Source organism: Salmo trutta, chromosome 29 (genome assembly GCF_901001165.1).
Source record: "Salmo trutta chromosome 29, fSalTru1.1, whole genome shotgun sequence".
NCBI classification, from domain to species: Eukaryota; Metazoa; Chordata; class Actinopteri; order Salmoniformes; family Salmonidae; genus Salmo; species Salmo trutta.
Genome location: NC_042985.1, coordinates 37381916 through 37402633, shown reverse-complemented (window position 1 = coordinate 37402633; position 20718 = coordinate 37381916). Strand labels below are relative to the sequence as shown.

The 20718-nt window shown below is 40.2% G+C and overlaps 1 protein-coding gene across 1 annotated transcript in view; it reads left to right on the top strand.

The window, feature by feature from the left end:
* The window catches only part of LOC115167555 (CD151 antigen), a 45980-nt gene extending 27520 nt beyond the window's left edge, over positions 1-18460 (top strand). Inside the window, exons 4-8 of the mRNA XM_029722115.1 lie at positions 14517-14591; positions 15496-15600; positions 15980-16138; positions 17598-17684; positions 17829-18460. Coding sequence (XP_029577975.1) covers positions 14517-14591; positions 15496-15600; positions 15980-16138; positions 17598-17684; positions 17829-17888 — 486 coding nt within the window. The 3' untranslated portion in view covers positions 17889-18460. The remainder of the gene's footprint in view (positions 1-14516; positions 14592-15495; positions 15601-15979; positions 16139-17597; positions 17685-17828) is intronic.
* Positions 18461-20718: the final 2258 nt, after the last annotated feature.

Here is a 20718-nt window from a genome sequence, read left to right as displayed (position 1 = left end):
GGGAGAGAGAGGGCTCACAGAAGGTGAGCGCAGAAGGGGAGAGAGAGGGCTCACAGAAGGTGAGCACAGAAGGTGAAAGCGCTCACAGAAGGTGAGCACAGAAGGGGAGAGAGAGGGCTCACAGAAGGTGAGCACAGAAGGGGAGAGAGAGGGCTCACAGAAGGTGAGCACAGAAGGGGAGAGAGAGGGCTCACAGAAGGGGAGAGAGAGCGCTCACAGAAGCAGAGCACAGAAGGAGAGAGTGAGCGCTCACAGAAGGAGAGCGAGTGCTCACATAAGGAGGGGTCTGGTATGAGCACAGTCCATTATTTTGGGAAGAATTGACAGGGAGGTGGCACAGAGAGTGGAGGGAAACTGTTTTCCTTCCTAACAGACAAAAGTTATACCACTGGCTGAGTCAGAAAACCACAGTGGCAATGAACGGAGAAACTGACCTCATACTCTGACTGGCCAGAGCCCTACAAGGCTGTCATAGACAGAGCAGAACTGTGCTGGAAGCAGAGGCAAACTTAAAGGGGTAGTGCACCCAAATGAGATAATTTGTTGTTTTCCTCACCTTAGAAGGAATGTGAATGGGTCATGAATGACTGTCATTTACAATAACACTTTCATTACTATCTTGTGGTGGCCATAGAGTAATCAATGTGAATGTTTTCTAAAGCAATAGGTGGTAAGTTGCCCTTGTCTCAGAAAGACAAGAATACCCTGTAGACTTTTTTTCTTCTTTTAGACATGGTGCAAATGATGTCTAGACCAATGCCTGCGGACAACATGTTGCCAAATAATTTTAGGTCGGTGAGGAACAGAACTAGGTCAACAGAGCCTGTGTGGTCCGTCTGGTTTTGGCATGCAATGACCTGAATGCCAACATTTGAATTCAAATGATATCTAGGTACTCACGTAGGACAATTGTTTTCCATATCAAATTGAACATGGAATTTTGAGGAAACCAATACTAACACCTCAATGACTTTAGTTATTTAGTAATAATAGGATCTCTATCCAGTCCTTACCCTGACCTTTTGAGCGTTATATTCCTTAGTGAAGGTACAAGGGAGGAGTAGTTGAAACGGCCTAATCCAGTATTATTCATTCACATTGGGTAAGGTTTCTCAAACTATTTTGTTAACAGCTCCTGTTCTAGATGGGCCATTACTAAATGTCCACGTTTGATCCCAAACATATGCTGTGGCTTTTGTGTGTTTGAGTGTTGGAATGCAGAGTGCATCCCAAGGAGTTAAGATTAGGCCGATGAATCATGCTGAAGGAATGAACTTGTCGGGAGGGAGGGGAGAGATGGTTAGGAAGGAAAAGAGAGAAGAGGGGTGTGAGTCTGTGTGTGAGTTAGTGTGTGAGTCGGTGTGTCTGTGTGCGTGCGAGAAACTTAACCCTGTCCATAAGGGCGAGACGACTGCTGTCAAATCTGTGTGAACTACCTCCGATGTCTTGCCTCAGCAGCTATGTCACAGCGGTGTGTGTGTGTCTGTGTCTCTCTCTCTGTGTGTGTGCGTGTTAGGGTTGGGAGATGTCAATCTTTGTCCTATCGTGATTATGTACCAATAAAACATTGTGATATACGATGCTATCGCCCCCTATTGGCCAACCCCCCCAAAATTATTTATTTATATTTTTAAGTTTTAAAAAAACGGCTAAAGTTTCAGTTGGGCTACAGTGAGGAAATTGAATGCAACTGGACGAATCTTGATGAAATATAATGTTGTTGAAAGCCTGGGCATAGGTTAAGTGCAGGCATATCTTTTCTAATTTTGCTTTCTGATGGAGGAGTGTCCGCATGGAGCGCGTGTATGTGTGGCGGGCTGTGATGGAGTATTGACAGATGACGAATGGGCTATCTTACCCTAGTTATGTGGGCTGGATAGAATCAATCTACCACAGAGCCATATCTACAGTATACAGTTGAAGTCGGAAGTTTACATACACTGTAGCCAAATACATTTAAACTAAATTTTTCCCAATTCCTGACATTTAATCCTAGTAACAATTCCCTGTCTTAGGTCAGTTAGGATCACCACTTTATTTTAAGAATGTGAAATGTCAGAATAATAGTAGAGAGAATTACTTATTTCAGCTTTTATTTCTTTCATCACATTCCCAGTGGGTCAGAAGTTTACATACACTCAATTAGTATTTGGTAGCATTGCCTTTAAATTGTTTAACTTGGGTCAAACGTTTTGGGTAGCCTTCCACAAGCTTCCCACAATAAGTTGGGTGAATTTTGGCCCATTCCTCCTGACAGAGCTGGTGTAACTGAGTCAGGTTTGTAGGCCTCCTTGCTCGCACACACTTTTTCAGTTCTGCCCACAAATTGTCTATGGGATTGAGGTCAGGGCTTTGTGATGGCCACTCCAATACCTTGACTTTGTTGTCCTTAAGCCATTTTGCCACAACTTTGGAAGTATGCTTGGGGTCATTGTCCATTTGGAAGACCCATTTGCGACCAAGCGTTAACTTCCTGACTGATGTCTTGAGATGTTGCTTCAATATATCCACATAATTTTCCTACCTCATGCATCTCATGCATTTTCCTACCTCATGCAAATAGAAATGTTAAGTTTGGAAGAAAAAGGCGGAGACTTGCAAGCCGAAGAACACCATTCCAACCGTGAAGCACGGGGGTGGCAGCATCTATTTTGTGAAGTGCACCAGTCCTTCCTGCAGCAAAGCACCCCCACAACATGATGCTGCCACCCCCGTGCTTCACGGTTGGAATGGTGTTCTTCGGCTTGCAAGTCTCCGCCTTTTTCTTCCAAACTTAACATTTCTATTTTTGTTTCATCAGACCAGAGGACATTTCTCCAAAATGTACGATCTTTGTCCCCATGTGCAGTTGCAAACCGTAGTCTGGCTTTTTTTTATGCCGGTTTTGGAGCAGTGGCTTCTTCTTTGCTGAGCTGCTTTTCAGGTTATGTCATTGTAAGACTCGTTTTTACTGTGGATATAGATACTTTTGTACCTGTTTCCTCCAGCATCTTCCCAAGGTCCTTTGCTGTTGTTCTGGGATTGATTTGCACTTTTCCCACCAAAGTACGTTCATCTCTAGGAAACAGAATGCGTCTCCTTCCTGAGCGATATGACGGCTGCGTGGTCCCATGGTGTTTATACTTGCGTACTATTGTTTGTACAGATGAACGTGGTACCTTCAGGCGTTTGGAAATTACTCCCGATGATGAACCAGACTTGTGGAGGTCTACAATTTTTTTCTGAGGACTGATTTCTTTTGATTTTCCCATGATGTCAAGCAAAGAGGCACTGAGTTTGAAGGTAGGCCTTGAAATACATCCACAGGTACACCTCCAAATGATGTCGATTAGCCTATCAGAAGCTTCTAAAGCCATGACATAATTTTCTGGAATTGTCCAAGCTGTTTAAAGGCACAGTCAGGTTAGTGTATGTAAACTTCTGACCCACTGGAATTGTGATACAGTGAATTATGAGTGAAATAATCTGTCTGTAAACAATTGTTGGAAAAATGACTTGTCATGCACAAAGTAGATGTCCTAACCGACTCGCCAAAACTATAGTTTGTTAACAAGACATTTGTGGAGTGGTTGAAAAACGAGTTTTAATGACTCCAACCTAAGTGTATGTAAACTTCCGACTTCAACTGTATATATGACTGGTCTACCGTCTTCAGAACTGGATAATAATTGATTTATTTGCCACGTAAAATAATAAAAAATAATAATGTTGTTTTCAAAAAGAAAAATAACCACATTTCTTGAATCTTTTATTTCTGCTCATGAAACACTTTTACGTTCCGTTTATAGATTTTTTCAGTGTATAAAATGTATGGCTCTCCAATTCACTATTTTGCCCACTCCCATTCAAGGCTAGAACTACCTATTTTTTTCTAGTGTTTCTAATGCTTCTGACCTTGATGTACATTTAGATAACATGTCTATTTAACTTTTTGAATGTGTAGTGTTGTTTACTAGGTGTTGTCTAATGAATTTTGGCTGTTCTGTGACCACTCCCTCCTCAATCAGGGGTGATTGGAAAATGTTTTGTTCAAAAGAAGACAATGTTTTTTCGTATCTTCGGCAATGCTGCTGAAATGCGCAGAGTTTTTAAATCGTTGTTTCATTGAACATGCTATATTAATGAAGGCATTTTAATTAATTATATGAAGAGTGCCTTGATTCTCCTTTCTTTTTGATGACAAATTTACCCCTTTTACCAAAGATCTACAAAGACCTATTATTGTGTACCCTAACAGCACTTTCCTTTTTTTTTTTTACAAATAATTCTGTTAGTTCTGTCATAAAGCTTTGATTGAGAATAGCCTATGCCTAGGCTTGGGCTATAGAATTCCATTGTTGTTATTTTTTTAAGTCACAACTTTAGGGCAATACCTTCGTAGGCTAGAATATTTGTCAAATAAGCTACTGCTCATTAGGCTTGGGCGGGGCCCAGATTTTCATATCGTCATACCATCCTTCTCTCATCCTGGGATTTATGGTATTACTGGCATTGCACACAAGGGGGCAGAAAATGCAAGAAAAGTCCATTGTGGCTCTATTACCAGAATGCGAACCAAATTTGCACAAACTAATAGCGAAATCAAATAGACGCTATTAGCTAAATGCTAACAAGCGTAAACAAACATAAAGACAGGCAAATCCAGCTCATAAAGTTATGCAAGCATAGCTAGTATCTGCCGAATGTCATTTTCGGTAAGTGTGGAAAATGTACAAGTGAAATTGAAAGAGAGAAACTGCAAATGGTTAAGCTTTTCTGAAGGAAGAGCAGCATGTGTACTCAGAGCAGAGGAGACAATAATGGAGGAGGAATAAAATGCTAGTAGGAACCACAGGGAAAGAATGGCAGCTGTGCAGATAGCTCATGTGCGCCGCACAACAGACTCCGCAGTCTCCCTTTGTGCTATTTACAAACAAACACGTGACTGGCTCAACTGTTCTGGGAACTATGGTAAGCTTCATAATATAAAATAATGTGACCAGTCAAATGAAGAACGCAATCTGCTTTATCTCCTAACGTATTGCACAAATTGACTTCAGGTAGTAACTTTAAAGTAGCTACAAATATTTTCTAATACCCCTGTATACAGTATATACGGTATACTGCCCAAGCCAACACGTTCATAACTTTAACTTGTATTAAAGCTTTTATGATGGGTCAGTAGGAGAAATGAGGATAGGTTATTGGCCATTTGGTTTTCATGCTCGCTTGGAGGGATTTTCCTGGCCTGCAACTTGATTAAACTTGTAATTCGATTTTTCTATAACCTATTGATATTGTTTGTTCTCTTTCATTATTAGTCCCCTGGCTTCCTTACTTTTTTAGGCAATTCAAAAAGCTTTTGTGGAGAAAGCCATGCATAAACCGATGAAGCATAGCCTTCGGTCATATTCATAAAGCCTATCAAATGGAGAGAGAAGGGAATATAGGCAAAAAAAAATTTAAAAAATTTAAATTAATAGGTTTAGGCTATAGTCTAAAATCCATGCAGCCAACAGAAGGAGAGAGAAACAATATTTTCTGACTGGACATTTTGCGTCTCTTTGGTGGAATTCTTTGCTCTGTCTGGCCTACATTCCCCTCTTGCTTTTTGTATCACATATTTATTGAAATAGGCAATAGCAAGTAGGAATAGGCAGATTACTCGGAATGACACTTGTGTGCTACCCTGCTGCGCACTACGATACTCCGTTATTTACTGCAGGGCGCCAGTCAAGTTCAAATAGGCCAAACCATCATCTGTCATATCACGATGTCTTCACCATCAACGATGATTGACAGCCTATTCATTAGCCTATCGTAATATCGCCCAACCTGTGTGTTTCTTCAACACCATTGTGGCCACATCAATAAGCATTGATCAGTCTACTTACTCAGCATTCAAGATCAGAGCCACTTTGAGAAAAGACAAAGACCAACTCCACTTAACACCAAAGATCAGTGGTGAGCCAGGAGAATTGGGTCAAGGTTTCCCCGATTTTTATCTCCCTGTCTGTCTAATGCTAAAGGAACTTGGCGGTGAATGCAGACCTGCCCATGCCCTACCTCTGATGTGTCTGCTCAAATCAGATAGGAGATTTAACTCTAATCTAACTCTGGCTTCCTGTGCTCAGCCCCCTCCTGTACTCCCTGTTCACCCATGACTGCGTGGCCATGCACACCTCCAACTCAATCATCAAGTTTGCAGACGACATAACAGTGATGGGCTTGATTACTAACAACGACGAGACAGCCTACAGGGTGGAGGTGAGGGCACTCGGAGAGTGGTGTCAGGAAAACAACCTCTCACTCAATGTCAACAAAACAAAGGAGATGATCGTGGACTTCAGGAAACAGCAGAGGGAGCACCCCCCTATCCACATTGACGGGACAGCAGTGGAGAAGGTGTACACATCACGGGCAAACTAAAATGGTCCACCCACACAGACAGTGTGGTGAAGAAGGCGGAGACCCGAGGACAGTCAGGCGGTCACTCAGACCCGTTCCCGAATAAAGCCTGTGGACAAACAGACCCAAACAGGCCCGTGCTGGTTTGGATCTGAGAGACCCGTTCAGATCCGAAAGTACAAAAAGAGCAAGAAAGAAACCTCCAACTGGGCGCTGCCAGCAGAATCAAGAAACGAGCGATAGGGTATTGGGCAAATTATCCACAGTTACGTGTCCTTAAAAACTGCCTGTAACAAATTCCCCAAAAACTATTTGTTGTGTTTTGATATGTAGCATATTGAAAACTTTATAGCCTGTTTTATTGGTTTTTACTTTCCTAAAACAATAATTATCCACCTCACGGTTCAGCTGAGATTTGAGCACTGAATGCATCAGGGCATTGTATGCATGGTGTCCACTGGCCTAGTCGTCCACTGTATGATATTTATATTAGAAAAGTAAATATAAAGGAAGAGAAGCTTAGGCCTATAGCCCTAGGGGCCAAGAGAAAGATAGAGATATGCCTGCGGCATGTTCCTGACAACGACATGGATTTCTTTATCCTGCCGTTACACTGAGTGTACAAAACATGAAGGACACCTGCTCTTTCCACGATATAGACTGACCAGGTGAATCCAGCTGAAAGCTATGATCCCTTATTGATGTCACTTTTTAAATCCAATTCAATGAGTGTGGATGAAGGTGTCGTGTCTTTGTCATCATTAAAGTGAAGACTGTTATTCTATCAAATCAATTCTATGTAATTATTATTACGTGATTAAACTAATCATGTAAATGTAATTAACTAGGAAGTCGGGGAACCAAGGAAAATCTTCAGATTACAAAGTTATAATTTTCCTAATATAACTTTTCAGATATTTTAATATCTGATCAATTAGTCTTCTAATTAATTAATTAATTATTCGTTACCTCACGTTAGTCTCATTCCAAACATCAATTGTTGGTTATCTGCACGAACCCAGTCTTTGCTATGAATCATCCATACATCAATTGTCTTAATCATGTATTTACTAACTAACTAAATAATCACAGAAATGCATAACAAACAAACAAAACAGTAGGTATGGTTACAAGGAAATGATAGGGGATGTGCCCTAGTGGGCTAAACTGGTATGGCGGCTTGGTAAACAAAGGGACTGAGAAGGGCGCGAAAGACAAAAGACACTACACAGTTGATAATTATAATAATTGAAATGCTGGTAATTATGGGAATAATTGCCATTAATATATATATTTACACTCAGTGTGTCGTCGTGATCTCTGTTGGAATCGTCCTTTTCTGTTGGAAAGTTCATCCGGGATTCTCTCTGCGTCCCTGGAGTCTATGGTTAGAATGTATACTTCAGAGTAACATTCAGAAATGTTCTTATAGAATAGGTGTTTCGGCGGTTGTCGGTCTTCGCATTCAGTCGACATAAATGCAGACTAGTAATTAGTATCGCTAATTACAGCGATACTGCTGCAGACTAATAATTAGTATCGAAGATTTGCTCTTATTCTGTCGGTATCGATAGTCTGAGTTTAACAACCATTACAACCTTAGCTTATACTGAAGGTATGCATGGTCTCTACTCAAACCTTAGCCCTCTCGGTAATCAAGGTACACATGGTCTGAAGTGGGCTTCTCTAGGTGGGGGTTTTATTCATAACAGCAGAAAGGCTGTCCCATGACGCCAGATCGATGTCTGTGCTCATGGCGGCGGCCCAATGACTTAGTAAAACTTTAAACAGAAATACCATTCTCTCACATTAACGGTTTAAAATCACATTACACAATTTCACAAATAGTTTCATCTTTACTCATTCATATTATACAATAATTAGATGCAAGCCTCAGAACGGAGGCTCCTGTATAAACAGAGTTATGGTAATGTGGCTGTATTGTCATAAAACAAAATGGACCGTTCGTAGCTGGATTCTCCACCGACCATTTACGCCTTCTCCAAAACATGGACATTGTTCAGTTCTCAAGTTCTGTGAGGTAGAATAAGTTCCTTTGTTCTACTGTGAACCCTCTCTCTCTATACTGCATGAGGGAGAGAGTCTCCTCCAGGAATTTACGACCTGAGATAACAGAGCCTGGGTGTAGGGGGAAGAGAGAGGTGGTGAGAGAGAGTTGGTGCTTGCTATATCCAAAGAGGGCCACGTCATGACAAAGGGGAGGAGACAGGTTAAAGAAAGATTTTTAAGCCTTAAGACAATTGAGACATGGATTGTGTATGAGGGTGAATGGGCAAGATGAAAAATGGAAGTGCCTTTTGGATGGAGTATGGTATTAGGTGCCAGATGCACCAGTTGGTGTCAAGAACTGCAAAGCTGCTGGGTTTATCACGCTTAACAGTTCTTAGTGTGTATCAAGAATAGTCCACCACCCAAAGGACGTTCAGCCAACTTGGCACAACTGTAGGAAGCATTAGAGTCAACATGGGCCAGCTTTCGACAGCTTGTAGAGTCGATGTACTAACGAATTGAAGCTGTTCTGAGGGAAGAGGGGGGAGGTGTTCCTAATTCTTTTACCTTTATTTAACTAGGCAAGTCAGTTAAGATCAAATTCTTATTTTCAATAAGAACGACAGATTTGTACCTTGTCAGCTCGGGGATTCGATCTTGCAACCTTTTGGTTACTAGTCCAACTCTCTAACCACTAGGCTACGCTGCTGTTTGGTATACTCCGTGTATATGCATACAGAAGGAGGCTAATTTGTGAATTTTTGGTCAGAATATTTTTATACAGATGAGCATTATATTGTTAGATTATATGTCTAGGCATCCACTATATGATATTAATATTACAAATATAAATATAAAGGAAGAGAAGTTTAGGCCTATAGCCCTAGAGACCGAGAGAAAGGTGGAGATATGCCGGAGGCATGTTCCTGACAATGGCATGGATTTCTTTGTCCTTGTCAAATAAGCTACTTCTGCTATACAGATATACAGTGCATTCGGAAAGTATTCAGACCCCTTGACCTTTCCCCCCAAAAAATTACATTACAGCCTTATTCTAAAATGGATTAAAGTGTTTGTTTTTTTGCCCTTCAATCAACACACAATACCACATAATGACAAAGCAAAATCCTTTTTTTTGCGTGCAAATGTACTAAAATAAGATCACATTTACAGAAGTATTTTGACCCTTTAATCAGTGCTTTGTTGAAGCACCTTTGGCTTAGATTATACCCTTGAGTCTTCTTGTGTATGACGCTACAAGCTTGGCACATCTGTGTTTGGGGAGTTTCTCCCATTCTTCTCTGCAGATCCTCTCAAGCTCTGTCAGGTTAGATGGGGAGCGTCGCTGCACAGCTATTTTCAGGTCTCTCCAGAGATGTTAGATCGGGTTCACGTCCGGGCTCTGGCTGGGCCACTCAAGGACATTCAGAGACTTGTCCCGAAGCCACTCCTGCATTGTGTTGGCCGTGTGCTTAGGGTCATTGTCCTGTTGGAAGGTAAATCTTTGCCCCAGTCTGAGGTCCTGAGCGCTCTGGAGCAGGCCAAAGATTTCAATCTTGGTTTCATCAGATCTTGTTTCTCATGGTCTGAGAGTCCTTTAGGTGCCTTTTGGCAAACTCCAAGCGGGCTGTTATGTGCCTTTTTACTGAGTGGCTTCCATTTGGCCACTACCATAAAGGCCTGATTGGTGGAGTGCTGCAGATATGGTTGTTCTCCTGGAAGGTTCTCCCATCTCCACAGAAGAACCCTGGAGCTCTGTCATAGTGTAACATAAGAAAATGTGGGAAAAACGGGTCTGAATACATTTTGAATCCACTGTATATGCATACAGAAGGTGGCTATTTCTTCAATTTTCTATCAGAATATTTTATAAAGATGAACATTATATTGTTAGATTAGAGTAACTCTGGTAGGCATAAAACATTCTTTCTCACGTTCAACTGTTGGAGCGCTGGTTCATACTGCCTTCATAGGCCTGCAGTAGTTAATAATAATAATAGCCACACCACATCAAACCTTCACAAAAGTTTCTTACTTTTGATATTACCCTAATTAAGGCAAATTGTTGTTTATAGGGAAAATAAGAACAGGTTATTATATTTCAGCATTAAATCGTTTTTAATTTCGCCAGCTTTGGTTTTTCCTTTTCATTACAGTGGGAACTTAATTTGGCCAAAGGAAATGGCTCAAGAATGACATAAAACAATTGTTGCGTATTTAAAGAACTGGCCTATATTGCAGCAATTAAACAAAGACGAGTGCCTATAGGTCTACCCCACAAATTTACAACAGGACTAGTTTTTAATGCATCTTTTTCTAAATACAGAGCACAAAATTAGAAAGACAGTTCAAACTTAATTTAGCCATTGGAAATGAGAAATAAAAATCACTTTCTGCATATTTAAAGAACTGCTTTAGATTCTTAAATAGGCCTACAATAATAATAATAATACAAATAATAGTAATAATAATAATTATGATATCGAATAATAATGATAAAACAAATGATAATAAATACGAAAATAAATAAAAGTTAGAAAATTGCATATAAGATGAATAGCGAGTTGCACACAGTCTATTTGGCCGCGCCAACGTTCTTCTCATCTTTTTCCATTAAAACTTGTCCCTTACAGAGGACACTCCACTTGTTGGCTGCTTTTCACTATACTCTTTCTCCTCTAACTTTCGTTTTACTTCAGTGAAAAAGGCATCCATCTTCACAATCAATAGTGGTCAAGGCTCCTTTCACTTGCGCTCTCTCTCTCTCTACTCAGCAGCAGGCACACGTGAGGTGAGCAGCCGGAACCAGTTTCAGCTGGACATAAGCTATACGTTTTATTGAGTTGCAATTGGCTGACATAACAAGCTCACACAGTTCTCATCAACTCACAGATTAAATGAACAGAGGACGGGTCCAACCGGGTCCAGTCGGTAAATACATTTGAATTGCACATACCTGAGAGCCGTCGCAATTATATCAGACCCGACCCGACCCAGGTCTGAAACAAAAGTCAGAATTTAGCACCCGGACCCGCTCGGCTCCTGGGTCGGATCTTGGAATTTTGGGTCTGTTGGACCCGTGAAGACCTCTAATATGAACCCAAGCTAATACCAAAAATGTTCATACTTTAGCAATGATAACTTTTTTTTTGCCAGTTACAAGTGGCAAATTCATTATTAGCCGTATCGGCCTGTATTGTATAAAGAAGATGAGCAAATCCATGATTTAGTTTTTATTCAAAGTATACAGATGCACAACAATAGATCATCAAACCTCCACCACCCACAACTCAACATCCTAGTATTTCTGACTAGGAAATGTTCTGTGCTAGCAGTAACCTTAGTCTTCCCGTCCTATTTATGTTGCGGAATGTGGCAGTCGTCCTGCTGTCCTTGGCATAGGTTTGGTTATCAGGCCTAGGCTTCTTCTTGGCATCCCCTGGTCTGATATTAGCCGGCTCTTTGGAGGTCTGCGGTGTAGATGTAGTTATTTTGTCTTAAATGCATATGCCCTTTGACTTCTGGACCGAAAGAAAACATATTTGGTGAAATATTCATTGAATCAAGGAACCTCAATACCTTCCTTACAATAAGTTTCCATTTGGAATTTTGCCTTGAGTGAGAAATAGTTTTGTTGTTTAGAGTTCTGATTGCATTCAGAACTCCATTCAAAACTCCATTCAGAACTCCAGGTTAGGGAGACATTTGGAGTTCTGCGTGGCTGATCTGTGGTGGTTATAATTCCACGCTGCCAGCAATGAGGATAAGAAGGCCAACCATTTAGCAGTTGCATAGCCAACATGGAAATGTGATTCTGGAATAAATAAAAAACAGATTCAAAATTGAATCCCCTCTACAGTACTACAGAGATCACCTCTATACACATCAACACTTGCTATTCATGGGTTGCATGTTTTGTCTGAATAAACGTTCTGTTAAAAATTCATGCCCGACTGAACGTTCTATTCAATACAGATATTTCAAAAAGAGGAAAATAATTTAGTATGAGAACCCTTTGTCATCATTGTGATGTCACCAGATTGTCTGTATATGCAGTTTTTTATTTTATTTAACCTTTATTGAACCAAGAAAAGACCGTTGAGACCCAGTCTCTTTTTCAAGGGAGACCTGACCAAGAAGGCAGCAACAATCAATACATTACAGAATTAAAACATACAACAACATGATCCAGCCTAAAAAAAGCATTTACACTCTTCCGTAACAGTCTCTCCCATCAATATTTTACATTTATTCATAACATTCATAACATATCTAGATGAAGCCTGAATTGTAGATTATTCCATGCGTCTGGTGCACAAGAAGAGAAGGCAGTCTTGCCTAATACTGTGAATGTCCTGGGGACTTTAAGTAGTATAGCTTTAACTAGCTAACGTTACCATTGCTAGCTATTTTTGACAAACTTTGCCATCTCTATAAAGAACATTTGACCATATCATAATGATGGCAAAGTTGTTTCCAATTAATTATTTACCTACTTTAGCAATGTCATCATATTTTCAGGCCACTATAGCTAACTAGTGTAATTAGCCCCACTTGACTTTCAGGCACCACTATGGCTGAGGCTAAATATAAATGCTGAAGCTAGCTAAATACATTGCATGTGCCGAAATTGACCTATGAAGATATAATTTGTCAACATAATTACACCACAGACTGCATTGTGAATTCATGTGGCAAAAGTAGGCTAGCACAGTAGGCTTTCTACAATGTGTCAAAAATCCATAACCTAGCACTCAACGTGTAAAAGATATATACTCTAACACTTTGTTGGAACATAGTACAATTAATGTTAGATGACTAGCTCAATATTTATACTGAGTATACCAAACAGGAACACCCCCCCCCCCCCCCCCCCCACACACACACACACACACAAACACATTTTTGATACACACAGGAAATTGTTGATTTTGATTTTTGATACACACAGGAAATTGTTGATTGTGAAAAACTCAGCAGCGTTGCAGTTCTTGACACAAACTGGTGCGCCTGGCACCTACTACCATACCCTGTTCAGAGGCACTTAAATCTTTTGTCCTTGGTTAAACTTTTTTTTCCATCCACTCCGTAGCTAATGTTGTCCATGCTTGTTTGCCTTGACCTGGGGTCTAAAGATATCATATAATCTTGAAAGCATTTTATTCTCTAATCCTTGCCACTTTATTATGGCCATTTAGAGCTATTTGAATGAACAATACTTAAATATTGTACCTTTTTAAAGGGGATGTCTTGGGAACAAATACACGCCCATACAGGCAAAGGACTGTTCACTCACACACTACTTTACGTAGTAACTCTGTGCACTTCCAACCCAATAACAGATGTTTCCCATGATTCTAACCATAGCTTGGACCCAGAGGGGTTGTGATAACTTTATGCCTTTTCATAACTGATTTTGGATATTATCCTTACCAACTTCTTAAACTTAGCTAACCCTAATCATCAAAGAGGGAACTGTTTCATGGCCAGTTGTTAAAGGGATACTTTGGGATTTTGGCAGTGAAGATGAACTCCTGGATACAATTTTTACAGTATGTCTCTGCATCCAGTATGAAGGAAGCTAGTTAGTTTCGGGAGCCAATGCTAACTAGCGTTAAGGCAATGACTGGAAGTCCATTGATTTCCAGTCATTGCGCTATAAAAGTTACTATTGACTTCCAGTCATTGTGCTAACGCTAGTTAGCAGTTACGCTAATGCTAGTTAGTAACTTCAAACTGCACACAGAGACATAAAAATTGGCTTTGGCTCTTCATTCCCAAAATCCTGAAGGATCCCTTTAAGGGCAGCATACTGTTTGTACAGCTCCATTGACATCTCACCACATAATCAATATGCCACAAATTAAAACTATGAACATCTCACCACATAATCAATACGCCACAAATTAAAACTATGATTGGCAAACATTCTTAGTCCATTTTTCTCAAAATAACAAAACAACAACAGTGACCCCACAACCACCAATCGACTGCTCTGATACATTTAACTCCAGCTCATCTAAATTGGATTTGCCTGTTTTAACTGTGAAGTCGAAAGACAGAGGGCCAGGGGATATCCATTTCAACCTAATCCCCTACCTTTCATTGTCTCCCCACAGTACTTTGTCTTGCTGCTGTGTATCTTCCTGCTGGAGATCCTCGCCGGTGTCCTGGCTTACATCTATTACCAGCAGGTAATGAATGACTTGATTCGCCACCTGATTCCATCGCCAGTAACACTATCTATACCCAGCGCCTGCCCAGAAACAGGATAGTGTATGTTTGTAAAAACTGAAACCACAACAAGGGAAGGTTCACTGATAATGTCCCAGTCTTTCTCTTTCTCCATCTGTTGCTTTTCTCTCTCTCTCTCTCTCGCTCTGATTTCCCATGCCTGCCACCTCTTGTTGTAGCATTTCTGTAGTGTGATGATATCACTAAGATGTGATTCCCACTACTATCCTTGTTATTACTATATACCCCTGCTGTGTAGATGTACCACCTGCAGGAATGTTATCATACCAGCTTGGTGTGTGTCATTTGAACTCTCTCTGTGTAATTGTCTGCTCATGTTCCTTTGGCCTTTCACCCTGTTTTCATCTCACTGCTGCAGTGTTTCCCACACTGTCAACAGGTCAAATAAAAACCTATTCTATTTCTCTCCCCCCTCCCTCTCCCGTCCATTTATTCCCTTTATCTCTCCTTAACGTTCTGACTTGGCTCTACATTCTGTGGTTGTCATAGAAACTGTTAACCAGCTAGATGTAGGCCTATGCTCTTACCCGAGTGCCTAAGTTTTGCGCTACGGTTATAAATCAATGAAAATGTACTTCCTCTTACCTGTATGTATATCATTTCCTCTTTCCTCAAGAGGAGTTCTTTCTGTAATTACAGTTTTAGCTATTCTAGACCTTTGATACAGTGTATCTTTCTATTGAATCAACAATGGGATGCATTACATTCCTTCAAGTGTTATTCTACTGACAGAAGATTGTCTTCTTTTTCTATAGTCTGATGGGTAACTGTGTTGTAGTCTGACCAACGTCATGTTTACTGTGTCCGTTCTCTCATAACCCTGTGTCGTGTCTTCCTCTGCAGCTCAATGAGGAGCTGAAACAGAACCTGCAGGAGACCATGGTGCAGAAGTACAGGCAGCCAGAGCAGGAGCACGTCACCAAAGCAGTGGACAAGCTGCAGCACGAGGTAAGACAAGACAACATAAGCAGACTTGAGGAGTTTGGTTAGGGGTTTTTGGAAATATTGATGTGGGAATTTGTCGATTTTTCTCCAATGTGAATGAATAATCTGTTTATGTTTATGTTTACGTTCATTGTATCTACTGTTATTTACACTGGCACAGTTATGTGTTTTCATTATGCATGGTTACAGTATGTTATAGCCATACATGTAACTCGTCATTATGCAACTTGTTATTTGAAAGATGGCCCATTGTTTTGTATAAGGATTTGGTTCATGAACTGAATATCATTCAGCTCGTCTTCTGAAACAACTGCAAGGCAATTGGAAAAACATCCACCACCCTGTTGTGAAATGCCCTCTCCTCCTCTCTCTTTTCCGCCAGTTTAAGTGCTGTGGCAGCAACAGCTCATCGGACTGGGGCGAGAGCGTGTGGATCCGCACCAGTGAGGCAGATGGCAGGCTGGTGCCGGATAGCTGCTGTAAGACCCAGACTCTGAACTGCGGCCGCAGGGACCACCCATCAAACATCTACAAGGTGGAGGTGAGTGTCAGATACAGAGAGCAGCCAGTGTTGTTGAGTGTTAGTGTGCTTGCAATGCTTAGTGCAAATTCTGCTTGAGTTCAGGTTTGTGAATCAAGATCATAGCTGTGGGAAGTAGTTTGGGGGTGGGTGTGCTGCAATTTTTTTCTTATTCCTTATATTAAACAAATCAGATGGCACGATTTCCTAGTTTTTAAAAAAATTTACGGATAGACACGGGCACACTTCAACACTTAGACAATAATTTACTAATCAAGCATTTGTGTTTAGTGAGTCCGCCAGATCAGAGGCAGTACACATGACCAGGGATGTTCTCTTGATAAGTGCGTGAATTGGACCATTTTCCTGTCTCGCTAAGCATTCGAAATGTAACGAGTACTTTTGGGTGTCAGGGAAAATGTATGGCTAAAAACTACATTATTTTCTTTAGTTGTCAAAATATAAATAGTAAAGTACAGATACCCCAAAAAACTACTTAAGTAGTACTTTAAAGTATTTTTACTTAAGTACTTTACAGCACTGTAATCTGATAATACATGTGGAATATAAAAATACTTGCCTGATATGTTTTCCAGTTTCTTGAAATACTTTGCAAATGCAACTTATTTCTATTTGTAAACTGAAATGGTCTATTCATTCCTTTTACATTTTAGTAGATGCTCTCATCCAGAGTGAGTGCAAACATTTTCATACTTTCTCGTACTGGTCACCCGTGGGAATCGAACCCACAATCCTAGTGGTGCAAGCGCCATGCTCTACCAACTGAGCCACATCATCACAAACCACTTGATGTCACAATGTGCTCATTTACTGTATTGGTCATTGTTTTTCTTCATGATGATGGAAAGTCTACAGGTACAAACCTAGATGACCAGACTATGTACAATACAGTAATGTACATTTACATTAAGTGGTTTGTATGGATGGTAAATTAATTCTGCACAAAACGTGGTTGTTTTCCAAGAAATAAAAAATATTTTGTTTGATGTCTTTGGCCATAACTTTGCACCTTTTGATGTAAATGTTTGAGGACAGGGTTTTGTTCTTTCTGGATGCCATTAGAATGACAATTGCAGGGAAAGGGACAGGGCAACAATTATTACAATTCCAACTATTGAATCCTGCGAGATACTGTTCTTAATTATACAACTACCTTTTTTGACAAAGCGGAGATGCTGAAAATATGTTTTTGCCCACGCTTCAGACGTCTATATCGGTCCACTAATACTAATAAAGGCCCAGTACAGTACTTTAGAAAAAAATAAATATATATATATATTATTATTATTATTTTTTTATTTTTATTATTAATATCTTTTTTTAAATTCAGATTTTTCAGGGGGTGCTCCATCCCCCTCAGCTCCCCTACTTCCCAAAGCTATGATCAAGATTGAAAGTCATCTTGAAAGTCTCTCTCTCACACACACACACAATGTGGTCCTACCTTTCCTCTCTCCAGGGGGGTTGTATCACTAAACTGGAGAACTTCATTTTGGACCACCTGAAGATCATTGGAGCGGTGGGCGTGGGCATCGCCTGTGTACAGGTGAGCAAAAATAAGCCATTTCACTGTTTACAGCACAGAGATAACCCAAAATGGCCACCATAAACATCCTTGCCCTGGTCTCTCGAAATTCAGGGGTAATGGTAGAAGTCTCTTTCTCTCTCTCTCCCTCTCTCTCTCTCTCAGATTGTGGGGATGGTGTTTACTTGCTGTCTATATCGGAGTTTGAAGGCAGAGCCGTACTGAGAGTAGAACACGAAGGAAAGGGGAGGGGTCTAGTCTCTGCCACCCAGTGTCATCATATCCCATTGACCCCGTTTAGTCATGGGGTCTACCACTGTGCCATTCAAACAGAAGAGGACGATATGTGTAAAGGTCTAGGATGCACTTATGATAGTGTTTCTCAATCCATTCCCTGGGGGGACCATTTTGGTTCTAGCCTAGCACTAACTACCCTGATTCAACAGGGGTTGTATTGGGCTAGAATTCCTAGTGGGTCACAACTTGGAATGATTAATCAGATTATTTTCAAGATATTACATGCTATCTGATCCACAATGCTCTATATTTTGATAGTCTGCAACAACAGAGCAGTTGGTGTAACCTAGTGTCATATAAAGATCAGTGGACCAAAATGGTCCGTGTATGAGAACAGCTTGTCTTAACACTGCAATAAAAATGACTGGGGCTTAATGAGCGAGATCTGACCTCTGGGGCCAATTACCACGGCAACACATTTTCTTTATACATCAAGTAGCTGTTTATATATTTACACACGTCTTTTACACTGTTTCTCTCAACTTTTTAATTGTTAGTTTATTTAAAAAAATGTATTTATCTTTTAATACAAGGGATTTCTCCACTTATGCCAAAGTTGTCGTCAACACTGACTTTGTGTGAAATCGTATCAAACTGACTAGTCCTGCAAGCCTTTTTTTTTCATGTATACTGAACAAAAATATAAATGCAATAATTTCAAAGATTTTTCTGAGTTACAGTTCATAAAAGGAAATCAGTGAATTTAAATACATTCATCAGGCCCTATTCTATGGATTTCACATGACTGGGCAGGTGTGCAGCCATGGGTGGCCCTGGGAAGGCATAGGCCCACCAACTTGTGAGCCAGGCCCACGCACTGGGGAGCCAGACCCAGCCAATCAGAATGAGTTTTTCCCCACAAAAGGCTTTATTATAGACAGAAATATTCCTCAACACCCCTCCCCCTCAGACAATCCCACAGGTGAAGAAGCCAGATGCGGAGGTCCTCAGCTGTTGTGGTTACACGTGGTCTGTGGTTGTGAGGCCTGTAGGACGTACTGCCAAATTCTCTAAAACAATGTTGTGGTAGAGAAATTAACATTAAATTATCTGGCAACAGCTCTTGTGGACATTCCTGCAGTCAGCATGCCAATTGCACGCTTCCTCAAAACTTGAGACAACTGTGGCATTGTGTTGTGTGACAAAACGGCACACTTTAGCCTTTTATTGTCCCCAGCACAAGGTGCACCTGTGTAATGATCATGCTGTTTAATCAGCTTCTTGATATGCCACACCTGTCAGGTGGAAGGATTATCTTGGCAAAGTAGAAATGCTCACAAACAGGGATGTAAACAAATTTGTGCACAACATTTGAGAAAAATAAACTTTTTGTGCATATGGAACATTTCTGGGATTTTTTTTTTTCAGTTCATGAAACACGGGACCAACACTTTACATGTTGCATTTATATTTTTGTTTAGTATATATTCTGATTGTGTGCCTTTTTTGTAGATTTTTTTTTTTTAAAGCCGGTTTTGCTTTTATTCAAACCATAAATGTTATTTTATTGTGTATTTAACAGACCAGTAGAATGACTTGATTATATGTAAAACGTGCCGCAAAAAACTACTCAAACTGCTGTATTGCTGTATCAGTGTTCTACTATACATGGAGGTATTTAGCTGAAATAAACACAATTAAACCTGTTTTACTATGTTTTCTGGTAAATTCACAAGGTGTAGGTAGCTATGGTATGTCATATGAACTGTCAAAAAGTCATAAAGTTATTTATATATATATATAGGAGCTACCGAATGTCATTTTAGGTGAGTTTGGACATTGACAAGCAAATGTGAACGAGAGACATTGTGCAAATAAACAGTACTGACTCTGGAGCAATGGCAGCTGTACAGATAACCCATCCAAAGGGCATTGACTTCTCAAACACAGCAGAAAGCCAACACTATGATGCCCCATCACCTTATTAATTCAGTTAAACTTAGGGGTCACGTTTTCTAAGTGGCAGAATTCTTCATTTTTTTATGCAGAAAAAAAGATACAACTCATAAGAATTATCTTGCTTCATTTTGTAAACGCAGATCTAAAATGCTCATTGTAATTTCTGCTCAGCATCAGACTAATTTTGTGCTTCAGTTGCAGTTCTACACTTGGATGAGAATTGACGAAGGGGCATTCTATCAGCAGACAGCGCTTTGGCTGCGCTCTCAGTCTAGCCAGCCTACTTTTCTCTGTTAAAATGCAAGATTAACTTTAAGAAAAACATTAGGGAAAGTAACTGGCTGCATTATTTATATGATAAACAAAAATATGCAAAAAATACCTTGCTTTTTTATTGTAAGCTCATTTAGCCTACTTGTGTGGCTGCCAGCCAAATAGCGTTGCACTTCTGTTGTAATCTGATGACAATTAAGCTATTTTCTGCCAAATGTGTTGCACTAATGTATTTTCTGTTAAGGAAAACTATAGTTACACGTCCCTGATCACTTTATTGAAGCAAAAAAACACTAGACTGTAAATATAAAACGGGATCCCTGTCAATACACAGCTGGACTCACCAGCTCCCGCTTTCTCCAGCTGTGATACTTACGAACAGTCGTGACTGACTCAACTGTTCCGGGGAACTATGGTAAACTTCATAATGTGACCACTGAATTGAAGGCCGCAAATCTGCTTTATCTTCTAACGTATTCCACAAGTTGACTGCATGTATTTACTTAAAAAGTAGCTACAAATATTACATGTATAATTATTATACAATTTTTTTTAAATGTTTGGACGGTATTGAATAACCTTCCTG